We start from the raw sequence: 19998 nt of genomic DNA on the forward strand, positions 1-19998 counted from the left end.
GAGGGCATGAGGGCTGGCCTGGAGGCTCAGGAGCCAACTCCGCTCCGAACAGGCGTGCGGCTGGCGCACCTGTGTCTCAGGGCCTGGGGTAGGGGTGGGGGTAGGCCCAGGGAAGGTCACCCAGGAGCCCTGTGTCTCTTGTGCACGGACACAAATAGACCATGAGGTTACTCAGCTGGAGTTTTCTCAAAGGTTTCCTAAGCCACCAGTGGTGTTTCCAATTGAACAGGAGCAGTTTAAGCTCCTAGTTTAAGTTGAACTTAAAAAAAAAAAAAAGATACAGTATTTAACGGCGTACGACAACTTATTTACAATTTAAATAGAAATTTTCAATAATCAAAATACATCTTTAGCAAAAATTTAGACTGTAAAATTTTATAAAATAAACACCCATAGAAAAGCAGAACATCATGTCAGTACCATTTCAGATTCAGCACAAGATGAAGGCTCTCCAATGCTGGGACCCTCTGTGGATGAGCAGGGTTCCCACAGCTAAGAAGATCCCTCCTTCTAACAAGCTGTTTACTGTCCTGATTTGGGCTGCTGTTATCAAATGCTGACCCAAAAAGAATCCCTCAGATGGACACCAGGACTATCTTGGCAAAGCCTGGGGATGAAGTGGCCCCGGGGCCACTGTGAAGCCCTGTCACTGCAGCCAAGGCTCGGGTCATGACCCTGGCTGCCAGCCCTGGATGCTCATGCTGGCGTGGCCCCACCACGGGACAGGTCACCATGCCTCCTGAGCCCAGGCTGCCCACCTCAAGGCTGGCAGACCCCATGGGGTTGGCTCCGCGAACCCGGCCACTTCCTCGCCTTGTGGTGACTTGCCCATCTCCAGGAAAACTCTTTTATTCGTGTAGCTTGTTAAAAAGTAAGAAAGGAGTAGCGGTCAACTTTGGCCAAAACAAAAGCTTTTGTGCATGTGTCTAGCCCCATCTGGCGCCCCTTGCGGGGCTGCTCCTGGCAGGGTCCCCCGTGGAGGTGTCTGTGTGTGCACACTGCCGCGCCACCATCTAGATCACGAACGAGGACTTGTGTCTGAAGTCACCCTGAAAGGCCAACATAGCAGGTTAGAGGGTGGCCAGCAGGTAGGAAAGGAGCCTGACACCACTTCCCTCGATGTGCTTTTAGATGGGAATGGCCACAAGGCCTGCGGACCGAATGCCCCACAAGCACACCGCCGGGGGCATGCTGAGGGGCTCGTGTGCTGGACATAACTCAAATCTCTCTCCTGGGGACCCGCCTGGTTTTCGGGGGGATGCCATCTTCCCTGTGGAGACACCGTCTCCAGGCTCCCTTACCTCCTCATCTGTCCTGATGTAGTTAACTCCATCTGGCTTCCCTGGGTTCTTGTAGCTGAAACAGAGCAGAGGAGCTGGGTGACGCCTGACAGGCCATAGCAATGCTCAGGGCACGCTGTTCACGCAGGACAGGCTCACCTTTCCCCGCTCCGGTCGTGGCTGATGAAGTAGCCACGTCTATAGGCACAGCAGATGCCCCCTGTGATGAGGGCCAGGACGGTCAGCACGACTAGGACCCCCCCAATGATGCCGCCGATGTTGAGGTCATCTGGAGAAAGCGAGGGGTGAGAAGATGCTGTCCCCCCACCAATACCACCCCCAGCCTGGAGCAGCTCTGCCCACAGGCTGTGACACCACCTGCTGCACCACAGCCGCCACAGCCACGGAGCATGGCCTGCGCCCTGGGGAGTAACAAGCCTCTGGGGCACATCCTAGGGCTTTCTTAATGAGAAACGGTTCCCCTACAGATCAGAACTAGGAGCCAGAGTCCTAAGGAAGAAAAACCCCTAAATTTCGAGGGCTTTTCTTTGCTGATTATTTAGCTTCAAGTGGTCGTTAAAAGGGCAAATAGGAGCTAAGAACATGGCCTTGCAGCCACCAGCCATCCCTCAAGGAGACCCTCAGCTGCACTCTCGAGCTTCAGTGTGGGGCCTGAGGCTGCACCCTTTGTGCAGATAAAAGCACAGTGGAAACCACACAGGGGTGTATCGACCAACGCTGTCCAGGCTGGGAGCTGCTGCAGTTCTCCCTTGTCTGGTAGAGGGTTCTTGAATGTGAGCACATGGTTAAAGATGCATTTGAATTCTGATTTCATAACGTCAGTTTCCAAGCTCCGTCTCTCGGGTCAGGAACTCTGGGGCACAGCCCAGGAATCTTCTTCCTGCCCAAGAGCAGCTCCCCAAATCTGGCAGCAGCTGGGGAGTCCCCTGGGGACCGGTTCCACGGGGTCCCTGTGGGGACCTGGGGTGGGCCCTGGACCCTGCCCACCTCCACTGAGCCCCGACAGCCCAGAGGAAGAATCACCCCAACAGCATAAATTACTGGGGTGAGCCCTTGTTTCTGCTTACTGCAAAAAAGTTAGACTGGGTAAATTCCTAGAGACCTTACACAACCTTACGTTTCCATGATTCTATCAGTTACCAAAGAAATGGAGTTCAGGATACTTCAGTGAAAGCTGTGGGTTGAGCAGAGAACCCGTGGGTCAGTCCTTCAGAGGGTCCTCCCACCAGACCCGGCAGACTCCAGGGAGCCCGTGCGCACTGCAGAGAGCAGCTGGCACTGAGCTGAGGGCACCAGCGAGTGTGACCGGCCCGCCAGCCCCCGGGTCGAGGCTCAGCAGACACTCACACACTTCCATGTCCTGCTCCTCGCAGCGCGCCGAGCCCGCGTCGTTGGATGCGATGCAGTAGTACTGGCCTGAGTCCTCCTTGTGGACGGCGCTGAACACCTGCCAGGCGTCGGGAGTGAAGGGAGACCCAGTGCTGTCCCACCTCCCCACCAGGGGCTGTCCCCAAACACGACAATGTGGCTCAGTCTTGCCCACGACACCATGAGCAGCCCGAACACACCAACAATGTTGCAATGTCATTGTGTGGCCAGTGAGAAAGGCCCACTGCCTCCCGACTCTGCTCCAGATGGCGCTGGGCAGGCTGCCCTGCACTCCCCTTGGCCACTGTCCCCTCAGCTCTGCCTGCCCTCCTGCACCCACTTACAGGCTTTCCTGTCTATAAAGGGCGGGGTTGGGGGGAAGTGGTGGTTCCTGATATTACAGTCTGTAGCTCTGGTCTCCTGTCTGCTCACAGGTGCTCTGCCCACAGCACAGACGCCCATACCGCACCTCTTCCCGGAGCTCTTACCAGAGTGCCCGTCTCAGGGTTTAAGACGAAAGAGGAGTTTCGAAAGCGGGGGTTGGCCCTGGAGTCTGTGGGCAGTGGCACGTCATTGCGGTACCAGCTGTAGTGCGGCCGCGGGAAGCCCTCGCCCTCCTGGCAGGACAGGGTGGCCGCCTTGCCCACAGGCACGGCCCTTGGCACCCTGCACACCGGGGCCACCGGCTTCACTGTGGGAGGAGAGTGGGCGGGGGTGAGAACCAGCAGCAAGGCCTGCTTTTACCCGAGCCCACTCAGAAAGCTGCTCCACAGCGGGAATCCCAGCCCCCGTGAAGACCCCCAGCCTTTCCAGTGCCTCCGGCTTGTGAGGGGCGAGGCAGAAGCTCCACTTCCCTCCGCGCCCCCGACCTGTAGCTCTCAAAAGCCCTCCCTGCCTAGCCCCTGTGGGTCCTGCCACACCCACAGGGACGTGACTCTGGAAGAAAAGGAAGCTGGTCTTTTCCACCAGCAGACGCCGAGCCGAGGGCAAGGGGCCTCTGCCCTGCGTGCACCCCCACCTTGCACGGTCAACTCGATGACGATCTCGTCGATCTCCTTGCGGTCATTCCGAGCAACCACCTCGCAGCGGTAAAGGGCCGAGTCTTTCCTCGTCACGTTCCAGATCTTCAGAGACGTCTTCCCCAGCAGCTCTGCACGGTCGGTCAGGTCTCCTGTGAGAGGAGAGGCACTGAGGGACTCCCTGCAGATGCCTGGCTCCCCCTAAGGCTTCCCCGTTAAAGGAGAAAACTAGTCACCCGGCACCAAAAGACAAGGAGCATTCCACAGACAGTGCTGCGACCACAGGGTACCCCCGTGCAAGAGCGACCTGGACCCCGACCTCGCAGCCCACACCATACACAACACACCTTACTGCACGAGCTACACTCAAACCCTTAGGAAGAAAGAGATGTGAACCACATGACCTTGGACTAGACAGTGATCTCTCAGATATGACGCCAAAAGCACAAGCCCTGCACAACCCCTAACACACACAGTTATATTGTTCCAAATTGGGAAAGGAGTACGTCAAGGCTGTACATCGTCACCCTGCTTATTTAACTTATATGCAGAATACGTCATGAAGCTCCCTATGCTTCCATGTCTTTGTGCCCCACATGCTCCTGGCCCAGCACCCCCTGCAAAGAGTCAGACACAACTCTGTACCCCCGCCTTGCTCTCCTGCGAGGTGTTATCGGCATCCAGGTATATGCAGTGGTCACTGCTGTCCCGCTGCTGCTGAAGTCACTGAACTTGTAAGTCATGGCTCACGAGAGGGAGGTGGCCTCAGAGAACGTTCACTAGATACCTCAAAGAGATGGCTGCACGGAAACTAAAGTCCTCCTGAGGAGGTGATATTTACTGAAGCAGAGAGGCAGCTACAGGGAGGCTCCACCCCTATCCTCACCACTTCTGCAGGCTCGAATTCGCCATAGGAAAACAGACAGAAAACCAATTCCGGCTCCAGATGTAGGTCCACGCAGAGCCAAGTCTTGGCCACAAGTGCACGCCAGGGCCTTCTGTACAAAGAGGACCACAGGATCATACCCTGAATCTTGTTGTCGAAAAACACATAGGTGGTTTGTTCATCTTGGATCTTCTTCCATTCAATCCTGGGGTCATTTGTCTGTGAATCCGTAATGATACAAGATAGTTCCACACCTAATGAGAAAGGGGTTAGAAAAAAGGGAGAGAGAACTCTCTGTGATTGTGGAACAATTTCAGGTTCACCTGTATACCCAGACCCTACGAGCTATGTCTATTTAGGTCTGTCGTGTAGATTAAAAATCCAGCTAGCGCCAGACTCTGAGAAAATTTAATTTTAGCCAGAAAAACAATGAAGATGATTAGCAAAGAGAGTGCACGTCCCCCTCATCCTGTGCTTCTACGTCAGAATGCTCTTGGCCATGTAAATGCAGACGTGCCAGGGACCAGGTGGTGGCCAGCAGGGAGCCTGCTGAGTTGCCGAGAGCCGCCGAAGCCGTGCTGCGCTGACACGCGTGCACACCGGGGGTGCCGACGGGCCTCTTGGGCATGCACGTCCGTGCGCCTGTCCTGTGTCGGCCGCCAGGCCACCGAGTAATGCCCCTTTGCCTCAAGCCTCCCTTGTACTTACTTTCAAATTCCTGAACCACTGGGGTTCGGTTGCTGGATTTGAGATTCACAGCCCCGATCAAGCAGCCTGAGAGGAGAAAGAAAAGCCAAGTCAGAGACGATGTGGCTCTGAAACGGCAGAGAGCCTGCATCTGAGGCCAGATTTTCCTTCATGGAGGCTGCAGTCACTAGCCACAGAGGATAGAAGACATCCTATTCCACAACCAAGTCTTTTAAGATATGGCAGGGTGACGGCTTTCTCTCAGTCTGACCTTTGCCAGAAGGAACCCGGAGAAAGGAGAGTTTCCAGAGTGCGCTCTCTTTCTTCGCCCCAGAATAAAGACGCTAGAGCTCTCAGGACCTTCCCTCTAAGTATGTATTTGTGAGGGACAGTAAGAGAAGAGCTACACATTGACAAACTGGACGACCCAGAGGAAACGGACAAATTCTTAAATTTATACAACTTTCTAAGACTGAATCATGAAGAAAGAAAATCCAAATAGACCCATCACTAGTAAGGAGATTGAAACTGTAACCAAAACCTCCCCTAACACAAAAGTCCGGGACCAGACAGCTTCCTTGGTAAATCCTAACAAACATTCAGTGATTTGATACCTGTCTTTCTCAAACTACGCCAAAATGGAAGAGGAGGGAAGGCTTCCTAACTGATTTGTCAAGGCCAATATCACCCCGATACCAAAACCAGACAAAGGTGACACACAAAAAGAATATTACAGGCCGGTATCTCTGAGGAACATAGATGCAAAAAACCTCAGCAAAGTATGAGCAAACGGAATATAACAATACATTGAAGAGATCATACGCCACGAACAAGTGGGATTTATCCAGGAATGCAAAAATGGTTCTACTCAACGTTAGATATGACTGAGCAATTCCTCCACTCCTGGATATTTATCAGAAGAAAACAAAACATTAACTATAAAAGATATATGCACACCAATGTTCACTGCAGCATTATTTACAGTAGCGAAGATACAGAAACAAACTAGGTGGCCATCAGTGGAAAAACAGATAAAAGGTGTGTGTGGCGGGGTGGGGGTGGGGGGCAATGTGAATGTATAAATCCGAGTGGGATGGAATATTACACCGCTATACAAAGGATGAAATCTTGCCATTTGCAACAACATGGATGAAACTTGAGTTGTTATTCCAAGTGAAACGTCAGATGGAGAAAGACAAGTACCGTGTGATTTCAGTCACCGGTGAAATAGGAAAGCAAGCAAAGGAAATGAGAAAATAAATGAACAAACCAAAGGATGATAGGTCAAGAAGAGAGAGTAACGGTTACAGAGCGGGTGGGGACGGGTGTAGGTGTGAGCAGTACAGTGACAGATGGAAACTAAACTTTTGGTGGTGAGCAGCTGTAGTGGAAACAGAAATATAATGTTGTACACATGAAGTTTATATAATGTTATAAATCAATGTTATCACAATAAAAAAAATTTTTTTTTTAATTTTATCTTGCTTGGAGTCACTGTTAATCTTTCTATCATCTCCCAGATCCACATAGGCCTTCCTGCCATTCCTCCCTCTGGCCTGGCACTTCCCAGTAGGATGGCATGGACATTCTGGGTACAGTTACCAGCCACGCAAGGGTTCACTTCGCTGGATTTGCTGTTTATCTAACCTGTGGTTCCCAACATTAAAGGCTTTCTCCAGTCTTGAGTAAAATAAGAAAAATAACAACATGGTGATTTTCATGAAGTTTAGTTGAGTGAAGCTAATGGATGAAATCAAAATATGCTATTTGCATGGTGATCCCTTTCAAAACTAGCTCCTGACTCTCCATGAGTTTAAACAATGTTGTAATTGGTTATCATGGTCTCAAAATGTTTTAGCCGATTTTCTTGGGTGAAAAGATTAAGTAGGTACACTGACCACCTATGAAGAGTCCTTCGGCTGCTTGGCCTCTAGGAAAATCTGCCATCCCTAGAGACGGCCTTCCTGGGCCTCAGCTGACAACACAGGTAAGAATATGTGAAGACCTGTGCTCTGAGCTCCAGGTCACAACCATCCATTCAATAAGCCAGAGAGATGGTGGGGCGGGCATGGAGGCGTTTCACTGCACGAGTCACCGCTTGGACACCCTCCTTTGCCCCTTGGCTGGGGCGCCAGCTCAGCAGATGCAGAGTAGGAGCCAGAGGGCCAGGTCAGTGTCTAGTCCCCGTGTCATCTGGTTAGGAGACTGAGCTCTGGAAGGATAAGGACCCCACCCCTCTAGACAGTGGTCTGCAAGGGAAAACGGGTGCTCTTCCTAAGAGACTGTGGTGGGTGGCGGCGAGGCTGCCAGATGGAGAACGCATGTCAGGGTCAGCAGGGGGAGGAGTGAGGCCTGGACACACACCAGCAGCCAGCATGGGGTCGGGGCTGCTTGTGGCTCGACCATTCTCCTGCTGAGAAGGAGAACTGAAGCGCTGGGATTTTTCTCAGAACAGGACTGACGCCCAGCCTGCTGAGGAAAGAGCCAAGCAGGAGGGGTGGGAAGGCCAGAGTGCTGCCGGGGTTTCACCCTGTGGGTTGGCTCCAGCATCTCCTGAAAGCACTGCCCCCTCCCAGGTTCTGTCAGGGGCGGGGTGACCATGCGCCCAGCTGGTTCACATCTATGAGCACAGAACCAAAACCAGAAGCAAGGAGTTTCAATGCACAGTCCCTACTTCACTGCTCAAATAGTCCCTTATTTATAGAGAGAGCAGCAACAGCAGGTGAGAAGAGGATCTGGGGCTGAAGGAAGCCTGATTCAGACCCTGAAGTCCCGCTCACATTACTCTGTTCTGCAGGACCTTCCTTAGCCGAGAGGCCAGGGAAACAGCCTTGAGGAAGCCTCTGGAAGGCATGGCAATGGTGTCTTGTCTCCAGCAGCTCCCTCCTTCTTCCAGGAAGCCAGGACACTGAATCTGGGGAGCAGAGGAGCGGGCAGGCAGGGAGGAGGCCTCGCTGGGTCCTGCAGCCTCCTGTCCCCGTCCCCCACCACCCAGACGCCTGCGTCGCTCTCCTGGTCTGGAACAATGCCACAACTCTGAGTAGCAAGTACATATTTCTACTTTGTTTTGCAAGACCCCCAGGCCTGGGGGTCTGACGCCAGGCAGGCTGTGGGGGGATTACTTCGGGGCCCCATTTAAAAGCCCACGTCCTACTCCACCTTCTTGGCCCGAGAGGACATACCCCAAATTCTAACTCAGCAGGCTGGGAAGGGCCCGGGTCTGTGTCTCTCCAAGCCCCTCATGTCAAACCAGGGCCACCCCAAGTGCAGAGCCCGGTCCCCAGAAGCACAGGCCTGTTGCTGGGTATGAGGACTCGGCTTGTCCCCCCTTTGCTTTCTCAAGAATCACTGGCTACCAAGTGCTTCTGGATCCGCAGGCCGAAGGAACTGATAACAATAAAAAACGGTCATAGAAAAGTAGACTGTGAGCTGGAACAGCTGCTGAGGTAAGGCCATCTCGGCCGCAGGCAGCCAACTCCACAGACGGTGCCCTGCTCTGGTCACTTGCCCCGGAGCCCACACTGGTGCCTATGTCCTGAGGCAGTCTGAAACAGAGGGAAAATGAAACCCCAAAGGCACCACCCAACCCACATCCATACACATCAGATGGCGAAGTGCAAACTGCCCATCTTCTCCTCCCGTGGAAACAAAACCAATCTGAATAGCAAGACAGGCCTGCTGGCTCCTGGGCCAGGCCAGGCGGGGGCCTTCCTTTTGCCTTCTGAGTGCCTGCAACCATCTTAACTGCAGAGACAGCTCTCAATGAAAAATCACACTGATCTGGGTTTACATTCATTACTGTAAACTGAGAGGGGAAAGCGACTCTGTTAGAAAATGTTTCCACTAAAGCCGGATGCTTGGCTCACTCGGGACTCGCCTGCCTGCGTGTGTCTGTAAAGAGTTATATTTAGCTGCTGACATTCCGTCCAGTCCAGCGAGCGGGCCTGGGGCCGCGCGGGCGCACAGAGGCTCCACCGCGAGCCGCCTCGCAGGTCCCAGGACTCCGGGCTAAATATAAACAGCAGTGCAGGCCTTCCAGTGAGAAGGCTGCACATCCGCCCTTCGAGACCACGCCTGCGTGCCTGGTGAGCAGGGCCTGTCCCTGGAAGAAGGCCTCCCATCACAGTACGTTTTCAACATTGCTTCGGTTCCTTAAGCAAGTTTTATGGAATTTAAGAGCAGGGGGAGAAGGTCCATGTCAGTGATATTTTCCAGACACATTGTAGAGGGTTCTGATGAGAACACAGGCAGCTGAAGCTCTGGTTAAAGCTGGCCTGTTGTTACTCTGGCTCAACTAAATGGTTATTCAAAGAGACCCTTACAAATCAAGTATGAAGAGAACCAAGCAAGCATCATGGAGTTCCAGGTAAATCTGACTGCGATGGTCCAAGTGTTAACTTGAGAGTGTTTGTGTTGTGTGTGTGTGCTAAGTTGCTTCAGTTGTGTCTGACTCTTTGCGACCCTATGAACTACAGCCCCCGAGGTTCCTCTGTCCATGGGATGCTCCAGGCAAGAATACTGAGGTGGGTTGCCATTCCCTTCTCCAGGGGATCTTCCCGACCCAGGGATAGAACCTGTATTCCTTAAGTCTCCTGCACTGGGAGGCGGGTTCTTTACCAATAGTGCCACCTGTGATTAGTATTAAATTGTGGACTTTAACTGCACTGTCCTCTTTAATGTGTGTGTGTGGGATGGGGTGTGGGCAGCGCTCATCCAATCAGTCAGGAGGCACCAACAAATCAAAAATGCCAGTCTCCCAGGCAGGAGGGCACTCTCAGCCCTCCTGGTCTCCAGCCTGCAGGCCTTCCCTGCAGAGTTTCAAGTCACCAGCCTCCATAATCACACAAGCCAGTTCTTAACAGTAAATCTCTGTGTGTGTATAGAACATACATACGGAAAGGAAATGCATTCTGTTCTAGCCACACACACACACACACACACACACACACACACACACACACACACTCTGTTTGCTGCATTTCTCTGGGGGACCCTGACTTACACCCTGGACACAGAGCATCTTGTCTTGAATCCCAGATTTATTGGGCACAGCACGTGTACCCCCGTGACTCTAGACAGAGCCTCAGCACTATCACATCCTGCTCCAGGGCTCCGCTAAGCAGCAAGACGTCAGCGAGGCCCTGCTGACGCCAATTCAGATTGCTATTTCCTTTAACTCATCTCCAGGCCAAAGCCATAGAAGATTCCTGACCACAGCTCCCACTAACCAGGCCAGGGCACAGCAGATGAAAAGTCTATCAAGTGGTACCTGGACAGTGTCTGAAGAGCTAATGCCCTGGAGGGAGCCCTCCCCTCACCCTCCCTCCTCAGGCAGAGGGGTTCACACAGTCCAGGGAACCCTTCCAGGGTCACAGTGGGAGGAGTCCCATCACTAAAGTAAGCTGAGGGGGGCAACCTGGCGAGGGGGAGGAGGAATGGCTGGGTCCTATATGTCCCTCAGCATCAAACCACCCGGTAAACCAGAGCCTGGGGGGTCAGCCTAGACGGGCAGAGGAAGGAGGGCACAGCCAGGGTGGGGGTGGAGGTGCTGGGGTGGGGAGGAGGGGTCTGTGCACACTGGTTTTAATGCCACTGGACTTGAGGTGGAAGAATACATTCTATTTCTTCTCTAACACCAGTGTATGAAAACCATTTCCTACTGATGGCATCTGAGTCATACACAGAATAAACAAATTATTATGAAGCAATTTAATTTGCTTTTTCTTATCTTAACAAAGAGTGACACTTTCAATCTACTTATATTTTAAGTTCAGACCAGATTATACATTCAATAAATACAGCCAATGCAAAAAAATATATATATTTTTAATTTTACATTAAAGCTAGTTGTAAGGAGACAGAAACAGGGCAGTATGAGAGAAAAATCTAGAGTTTAGAGACAGAGGCACAGTCAGGACAAAATACATAAAGTTTACTATATAAATGCACATAAAAATAGACATATAAAAAGGGAGAAAGTGCAAAACTGTAAAAAAAAAAAAAAAAGTAGATAGAAGAGGAAATGGAATACAGATCAATGGTCGGCACGAGAGACTGCTGAAACATCTGCAGGGGTGGCCTCGGTCTGATTTTTTTAACTGGTCTTCACCTGCTCCACTAGGAACAGGAAAATCAGACATGCCTGTCTAGAGAGGAAATTCTTCCCTGGGAAGCCACATCAAAGACACTATCATTCTGGGACAAAAATCAAGTAAAGCCATGGTCCTCTTCACTTGTTTTGCTAACAATTTCAGTCTAACAAAACAAGGACTCCAGCCCTGGCTGACCTGCAGGGTATTTCATGTCAAAAGCTGCTCTGAAGGAACGACTTTAGCATTACGTGTTTTATTTTAGTAAAAAAAAAAAAGAATACACTATAAGGACCCATGAAATCATTTATTCTAATAAATAACTTCAATTTTAAAAAAGAGGTGAGGGGCTGCCTGATAGACATAACAGGGTGTGGTGCTGTGATGGCGCATCTGTGGCCAAGCGTTCACCAAACCCTTCAGAACCGTATACCACAAAGAATGAACTTTGTATTTCATGAACACTGAAAAGTACAGGGACTTCCCTGGTTGCTCCAGTGGTTAAGAATCCACCTTGCGATGCCTGGGGCACGGGTTTGACCATGAGATCCCATGTGCCACAGAACTAGGCCCATGCATTGCAAATGGAGAGTCCACGCGCTGCAATCAAAGAGCTGCGTGACACAGTGAAGACCTGGTGTGCCGCAACTCAGACCCGATGCAGGCAAACATATACACACACACATACATATACATATCATACAAGATGTCCTGGGAACCAGGATGGGATGCAGACTGACAAATGAAACTAACTGTATTACGAGTGAAATAACCTCACTTAAGGGGGAGGGGAAGAAAGGAATTGACAGAAATAACTTTGGAAAATATGTTCTGAATGGATATAACAAGGCTACTAAGACAAGAACGTTGCACAAACACTGCACTCTAGTTGATAAAGTTACGTCTTACAGCAGTACAGGTGAGCAACTCTGAAAATACTTTACACATATAACTGGGTTAAACAAATAAAAACTATAAGGGCCACCATCAATAATGAGAGACAAATTCTTCACTGTCAGAAAAAAAAAGAAGTTATGAATATGCAAGGGGGAAGCCAGAAATAGCTCTGTAGCGCTAGATCAGTCAGAGGCACTAATACAAACTAATGTTTATTTCATGTACACAAGTACAGAAATAAATACAAACGTGTGTGCATACACGGGTCACTAAAAACACACACACTTCCTAGCCCCGTCCTCCAAGAGCCTAGAAGTCCTGACACCTCCATAACAAAGAACACACTCAGTACTCAGATCCTGATTTCTAAATACCATTCCCCGGTGAAGGGAACTAGAATTCCTTGGAGAAATAGCTAATTCTGAGGCTGGGGTGGGGAAAATATTACAAGATAAGCCTGGAACATCTTGTAGTGCCAGAAAGTGAGGAAGTGTTAAAACAAACAAACAAAAACATCAAAGGACCAGAAGCCAAATTGAAAGAGCTTCCAAAGACTAAAGCTGGAAGATCTGAGCACAAAAAATAAATGACAGACTGTGTTACAACACAAAGAATAAAATAAATATCCATGAGTCCATATGATATGCATATGCTAATGAATACGCAAATGGATGGGACAGAAAGAACTTTCTTTATGGAAGAATCCCAATTAATAATGTAGAATGAATGAGGGAAACAGAAAACCATCTTTAGAATAACAGAGTAATAGCTGCTTCCGGCAAGATCCATTGATGGTTGCCAAAATTAGTGGGAAAACTTTAAGGAGAAACAGAACATTTGGACAGTTTCAGAATATCTGATCCCCCAAATATTTAATAGCTATTGTGGTGGTTTTACATATGAACACAGATTATTTGATATTCTGCCCTGTAGGAGGTGAAGTTTAACACCCCTCTCCTTGAGGTAGGCTGGCTGAACCTCAAACAGTGTTAAGGAGAAATAGTAACTTCACAGGGTAGAAACCAGAAGCCACCACCTAAACCCAGAGATCCAGGCAGCATTATCAATGACACATCATGGTGATATTATAAGAAGGGTGCTGTACCTCTGTGGTAGTCACTCAGCCACCCCCTTAAAATCTATGACACAAGTCTAATCATTAGGAGACATCAGAAAAACTCTGAGGAACATTCTACAAAATATCCAACTGCTACTCTTTTTTTTTTAATTTTAAAAAAGTGATTACAGGTTTTTCTATTACATCCTAGTTTAGGGCTTCCCTGATAGCTCAGCTGGTAAAGAACCTGCCAGCAGTGCAGGAGACTCCGGTTTGATTCCTGGGTCAGGAAGATCCGCTGGAGAAGGGATAGGCTACCCACTCCAGTATTCTTGGGCTCCCCTTGTGGCTCAGCTGGTAAAGATCTGCCTGCAACGCGGGAGACATGGGTTCGAGTCCTGGGTTGGGAAGATCCCCTGGAGAAGGGAAAGGCTACCCACTTCAGTATTCTGGCCTGGAGAATTCCATGGACTGTATAATCCATGGGGTGCAAAGAGTTGGACACAACTGAATGACTTTCACTTTTGTTGATACAGAGTTCTATTATTTTTCTGTTGACCAATCATGATACAATGGTATTAAGTGAGTAATAGTTATATAATCACAATAAGTAAAAGATGTTTATCAGTTTTCACAATCAATAGCCAGACAAAAAATAAAAGATAATTACAATTGCAAGCCGTAATGGGAATATGACTAACTTAACAATACAAAATAATTACATACAATTGAGGGAGGGGGCTCAAGCAGAGTGATGTGGTAAGTGGAAGTGTATAAATGCACATGTTTTCATCTACCCAGCCAGTCTATGTCTTTTGGTTGGTGCATTTAATCTATTTACATTTAAGGTAATAATCGATATGTATGATCCCATTACCATTTTCTTATTTGTTTGGGGTTTATTTTCTGTAGGTCTTTTCCTTCTCTTGTGTTTCCTGCTTAGAGAAGTTACTTTAGCATTTGTTGTAAAGTTGGTTTGGTGGTGGATTCTCTTAACTTTTGCTTGTCTGGAAAGCTTTTGATTGCTCCATCAAATCTGAAGGAGAGTCTTGCTGGGTAGAGTATTCTTGGTTGAAGGTTCTCCCCTTTCATCACTTTAAATCTTGCCTTCCCTTCTGGCTTGTAGAGTTTCTGTTGAGAAATCAGCTAATAGCCTGATAGGAGTTCCCTTGTATGTTATTTGTCATTTTTTCCTTGTTGCTTTTTAAATATTTTATCTTTTTAAATTTTTGTCAGTTTTGACTACCATGTGTCTCAGTGCGTTCCTCCTTGGGTTTATCCTTCTTGGGACTCTTGGTGCTTCCTAGACTTAGTTGACTATTTCCTTTCCCATGTTTGAAAAATTTTCAGCGACTCTCTCTCCAAATATTTTCTCAGGTCCATTCTCTCTTCTCCTTCTGGGACCCTTATAATGTGAATGTTGGTACATTTAATGTTGTGCCAGAGGTCTCTTAGGCTGTTTTTATTTCTTTTCATTCTTTTTTCTACATTCTGTTCTGTGACAGCGACTTACATCATTCTGTCCTCCAGGTCATTTATCTGTTCTTCTGCCTCAGTTATTCCGCTATTGATTCCTTCTAGTGTATTATTCATCTCAGTTTGTTCTTTAGTTCTTCTAGGTCTTTGGTAAACATTTCTTGCATCTTCTCAATCTTTGCCTCCATTCTTTTCCTGAGATCCTGAATCATCTTCACTGTCATTATTCTGAATTATTTTTCTGGAAGGTTGCCTATCTCCACTTCATTTAGTTGTTTTTCTGGGGCTGTATCTTGTTCCTTCATCTGGGACATACCTTTCTGCTTTTTCACTGTGATTAACTTTCTGTAATATGGTTGTTGTTTTAGCTGCTGTGAGATGGTGCTTCTTCTGTCTGCCCTCTGATGGATGAGGCTAAGAGGCTTGTGTAAGCTTCTTGATGGGAGGGACTGGCATGGGAAAAACTGGGTCTTGCTCTGGTGGGCAGGGCCTTGCTCAATAAAGCTTTAATCCAATTATCTGCTGATGTGTGGGTTTGCACTCCATCCCTTGCAGTTGTTTGGTCTGAGGCGACACAGGTCTGGGGTCTGGGATCACTTTTTAAAATCCAGATGCATATCAGAATTACCTTAAAATTTTTTGAAGAATAAAAATGCTCAGGTATTGCTTTTTTTCTCTGGAGCTCCAGATTCCTAATCAGCAGTCATGTTTAAAAACAACTAGACTATATGACGATCTTTTACTTTTATCTAGTTTGTTTCACTTTTTCTATTTCATATTCAGTGCTCCTATTTCATTTAGTTTATGTTCTCCAATTTCTCCATCTCTTCATTTTTTTTTGGTATTCTTTCTCAATTTTTATCAAGTGTAGTATAAAAGCTTTTGTGTGTATATATATATATATATATATATAAATACATATACATATTTTAGAAAATGTATGAATTTTTGCATAACTAAAAAAATTATATTTTGATTCTGCTTGTTTAACTTAGTATGAATAGAATGCTAGATTTCTAATTTAAAAATATATATTCAATAAGCAACAAAGGTTTACTGTATGGCATGGGAACTATAGTCAATATCTTGTAATAACCTGTGATGGAAAATAATTTCAAAAATAATATATGTGTATTTTTTTTATATATGTGTATTTGTATAACTGAATCACCCTGCTCTGCACCTGAAACATTGTAAGTCAATTATACTTCAATAAAATATACATATTTTTTAAAATCACAAATTAAAAGCAAACTGTATACAAAATAAACAACGATGTCCTACTGTATAGCACATGGAATTATATTCAATATTTTATAATAAGCTACAAGGGAAAAGCATCTGAAAAAGAATAGATATATATATATATGTATAACTGAATCACTGTGCTGTACACGTGAAACTAACATTATAAACCAACTATATTAACTTTTTAAAAATAAATTACATGGCATATATACACACTCTTTAAATACATTTGATTTTTTTCAAAAATAATTTGTAAAATGAAAAAATAAAGCAAACTGGAGCTTGGGAAAAAAGCGTTGTTCTCATTCCAGATAAACAATAAAGCAGGAATCTCTGTGTTCTTTTGAAATAATTCATCTCAATGGAGAAGGTTGTCATTTTTCGCTTCTGTAGACCCACAAATTCAGAGAAGGAAATGGCAACCTATTCCAGTATTCTTGCCTGGAGAATCCCGTGGATGGAGGGGCCTGGTGAGCTGCTGTCTATGGGGTCGCACAGAGTCGGACATGACTGAATTGACTTAGCATGCATGCATGCATTGGAGAAGGAAATGGCAACCCACTCTAGTATTCTTGCCTGGAGAATCCCATGGACAGAAGAGCCTGATGGGCTGCCATCTATGGGGTCGCACAGAGTCGGGCTTAGCAGCAGCAGCAGACCCACAAATTACCAGGACACCCACACACCCGATTTCCCTCTGTTGTAACGCAGGTCCAGTGTGGTCCCTGAGCCAAGCCACAGGGTGACGGGGACCCAGCCTCTCCTCCTCTAAACCTCCTTATCACACGGCTGTGATTTCAGAACCCAAGAGGACAACAGGTCTCTAGAAACAGAAACATAGCTTGTACGTGACAGGGCCCATCTCATGTGGCAAAATTTAACAGGGGAGAGCAATTTAAAATGAGCTGTACACTCTGGATTAGAAATGATGTGCAGGTTCCAAGTCAAACTACAACCACAATCTAAACAAGAACGTGGTATGTATACAAATACACAGATACACAGGCTGTGCACCATCTCACACACATGCACGCTGACGTCCCCAGGAGCACTCCTGCGTGCCGGGTGCTGGGCGCCCCAGGAAGCAGGGCAGTGCTGACTCTCCCTCCCCCGACAGAGAGGCCACTGGGGATGAGGGTCAGCTGTGGCCCCAGACATGTGCTCTCGCCCAGGCTTGTGACTTGCTGAGTCCCCAAGGGCTATTCTTCATTTTCTCCCTACTTTCCCGGGACCAGCCCCTAGCTAGCGCTCCCACGGTCACCCCAGCTCCCCATCTCAGGACGTGGGATTCCTGTGGACACAAAGGCCTGTATACTCACATGACATTCTCCTGAACTCATCCATTCTTCATACTTATTCATCTAAAAAGATGCTTATTTTTAATGTAAACACACAGATTTATATTGGCAGCTTCTTCACTTAAAGATATGCTGGAATTTCCACTGAAACGTTTTATTATTCAAAGTTTGCTAGGGCAGGCATATGAATGTCCCCAGGAAAAAGAGGTCTAATCTTCTCTATAAACATCGTGGAACCACTTTTTAAATACAAGAAAATCAGGTAATTTCTTCTTTAATCTTGAAACTTAAAACTAGACTTCTGGGGTTTTTTTTTAAGAAAAAATCAGGACACCAATCTGTACTTCAGATGAAATGTCTTTCCTATATAGAGAAAATAAGTGTAAAAACTTGCTGTCTCATCAAAACAAGCCATCAAGGAAGCTTCAATATGAGAAAGTTCCTCTAAATCAGGATTGTAGGCTAAAGAACCAGAAGATTAATGAAACTCTAGGACTCACAGGGAACAAAGCCGAGAACGGTACCGTTTACATCTGCACAGCATTTTATAATGTACAGACCACTTGCACCCACAGTCTCGGCTGAACTCTGGAAAATCCCTGAAAAGTGGATATTATCTCCTCTCCACAGATAGAGGGCTCAGATACACTGCTGTTGTTCAGTCACTAAGATATACCAGCAGACAGGTATAGCTTCAAAACTGAATATATCAGAGATCAAAGTGGAAACCAGGTCTTCTGACTCGCAATTATTTTAAAATAAGTTAAGAAACACAAGGATTTCCCTGATGGTCCAGTGGCTAGGACTCCGCACTCCCAATGCAGGGGTCCCAGGTTCCATCCCTGATCAGGGAACTAGATCCCACATGCTACAACTGAGAGCTCGCAGGCCACAGCTAAAAGATGTCATAAGATCCTCCAAGCCAGAACGAAGACCCAGCACAGCCATATAAATACATAATATTAAAAAGGGAGAAAAGGAGGCCATGGTTTCTCATCTGTCCGGGCTGTTATATGTTTGAACAGAAATCTCTGTCAACCCCTATCTAAAATGGCCAGTGAAGCCCCTGCCTCTTTCCCAAACAAAAACTAAGGACAGACACTCATCTCCGTGCTGCGCTAGTGCAAGGCCACCTGACGTAAGGAGAACAGCAGAGGGGAAGAAGAAGACACTCTTACCTGATTGCTGCTAAGGCGGCTAAGCTCTGCAAATCTGAGGATACTGCTAGGATGAAACTCGGGGTTTGAAAGGGGCCTCTTTGTAATAATAGTGGAGTCCAAAAGCCTAAGCCTGATGAGGTTCACTTTCGATTTGCCTCTGAATAATTGAGGATCAAACACAGTGCAGTAACATAGTTATGGGCTTCCCTGGTGGCTCAGTGTTAAAGAACCTGTCTGCCAGTGCAGAAGATGGGGGTTCATCCCTTGGTCAGGAAGATCCCCTGGAGAAAGGCATGGCTACTCCCTCCAGTATTCTTGCCTGGGAAATTCCATGGACAGAGGAACTTGGCAGGCTACAGTCCAAGGAGTCACAAAGAATAGGACAGGTCTTAGCAACTAAACAACAACATGGTAATAGTATCAGCAGCAGCAGCAACAGTTAGCACTGACAGTAAATCTCTACAACCGAATGCTGAGAACTTATCATTATGCCCAACCTCTGCTAAGCGCTTATGCAATTACACTAGTTAATTGTAATTTTACTATATTAATTGGTATAATTTTTGTTACCACTCATGCAGACACTTTGATAGGAGCATGATACATAGTCAATGGGCTGCAAAACAATCCCACAAAGTTATATGTTTTTCTACTCTTTTATGGCTACGGATGTTGAGTTGGACAGGTCGTAGAGTAGAGCTAAGATTCAAGCTTCATTCTAGCTTATGTTCTTCCTGCTGAACGTGAATTCAGAAAGCAAGAGATTACTCTAGGCTAGAGAGCTAAGAAAGGCTTTATGGAGAAGTACGCTGAGCTGGATACTAGGGAATGAACAGGACTGAACAGGAAGAGGGTGATCTGCATTGGGGTGGATGGGCCATGATGATAAAGCGGAAACACAGCACATAAGGTGACTCAGAAGCCGGTGATGAAATGCCTTACAGAGCCCAAGACCATGTTCCAGATTGTATGATTCCCCGATAAAACTGAATTGAGTAAATACACTGTAAGGATCAATTCTTCTCTTTATGACATAACCATAATCTTATAAAAGAAAAGGAAAACACTACATTTCTCAAGACTCCCAACTCCTCTATGGAGAGGGCGGGTGTGGACACCCAAGTGCCTCGACTTCGTCACCCCAAGCCCAAACCCCGTGAGCCCCACAAAGGCGGTGCTCCCCACTGGAGCCCAGCCCCCACAGAGGTGGGGCAGGCAGGAGGACCAGGACAGGGCATCCCAAGTCGAAGCCTCCAAGTGCCGGTTAAAGCATCTTCCTCAAGGGTTCATGAGAGGCAGAGTCAAAACTGAGCCACTCATGAGGACAGAAGCACCAAATCCTAACAGGTTTTATTTACCCCGCGTTACTCTGCACGTAGAAAGTGTACCTGATGAGAACAGCACAGAAAGCAAAATCTGTGAGCCGAAGGGAAAACAACACACATACAAACACAGTCCTCCTGGGGAAAGCTGCCAGCCTCAGGGTGCTGCAGGGGGTGGGGGTAGGGGTTA

The 19998-nt window shown here is 47.4% G+C and overlaps 1 protein-coding gene and 1 non-coding gene across 2 annotated transcripts in view; one reads left to right on the top strand and one right to left on the bottom strand.

Annotated features, from left to right (window-relative positions):
- Positions 1-348: 348 nt before the first annotated feature.
- The window catches only part of JAM3 (junctional adhesion molecule 3), a 29064-nt gene continuing 9414 nt past the window's right edge, over positions 349-19998 (bottom strand). The window contains exons 2-9 of the mRNA XM_019954976.2: positions 5283-5348; positions 4715-4828; positions 3688-3840; positions 3158-3360; positions 2649-2748; positions 1440-1569; positions 1302-1356; positions 349-1049 (exon numbers count right to left, since the gene is read on the bottom strand). Coding sequence (XP_019810535.2) covers positions 1014-1049; positions 1302-1356; positions 1440-1569; positions 2649-2748; positions 3158-3360; positions 3688-3840; positions 4715-4828; positions 5283-5348 — 857 coding nt within the window. The 3' untranslated portion in view covers positions 349-1013. The remainder of the gene's footprint in view (positions 1050-1301; positions 1357-1439; positions 1570-2648; positions 2749-3157; positions 3361-3687; positions 3841-4714; positions 4829-5282; positions 5349-19998) is intronic.
- On the top strand, positions 18108-18180 carry TRNAG-CCC (transfer RNA glycine (anticodon CCC)). Its single transcript has one exon. It is a non-coding gene; the product is annotated as a tRNA-Gly (tRNA).

Source organism: Bos indicus, chromosome 29 (assembly GCF_029378745.1).
Source record: "Bos indicus isolate NIAB-ARS_2022 breed Sahiwal x Tharparkar chromosome 29, NIAB-ARS_B.indTharparkar_mat_pri_1.0, whole genome shotgun sequence".
NCBI lineage: Eukaryota > Metazoa > Chordata > Mammalia > Artiodactyla > Bovidae > Bos > Bos indicus.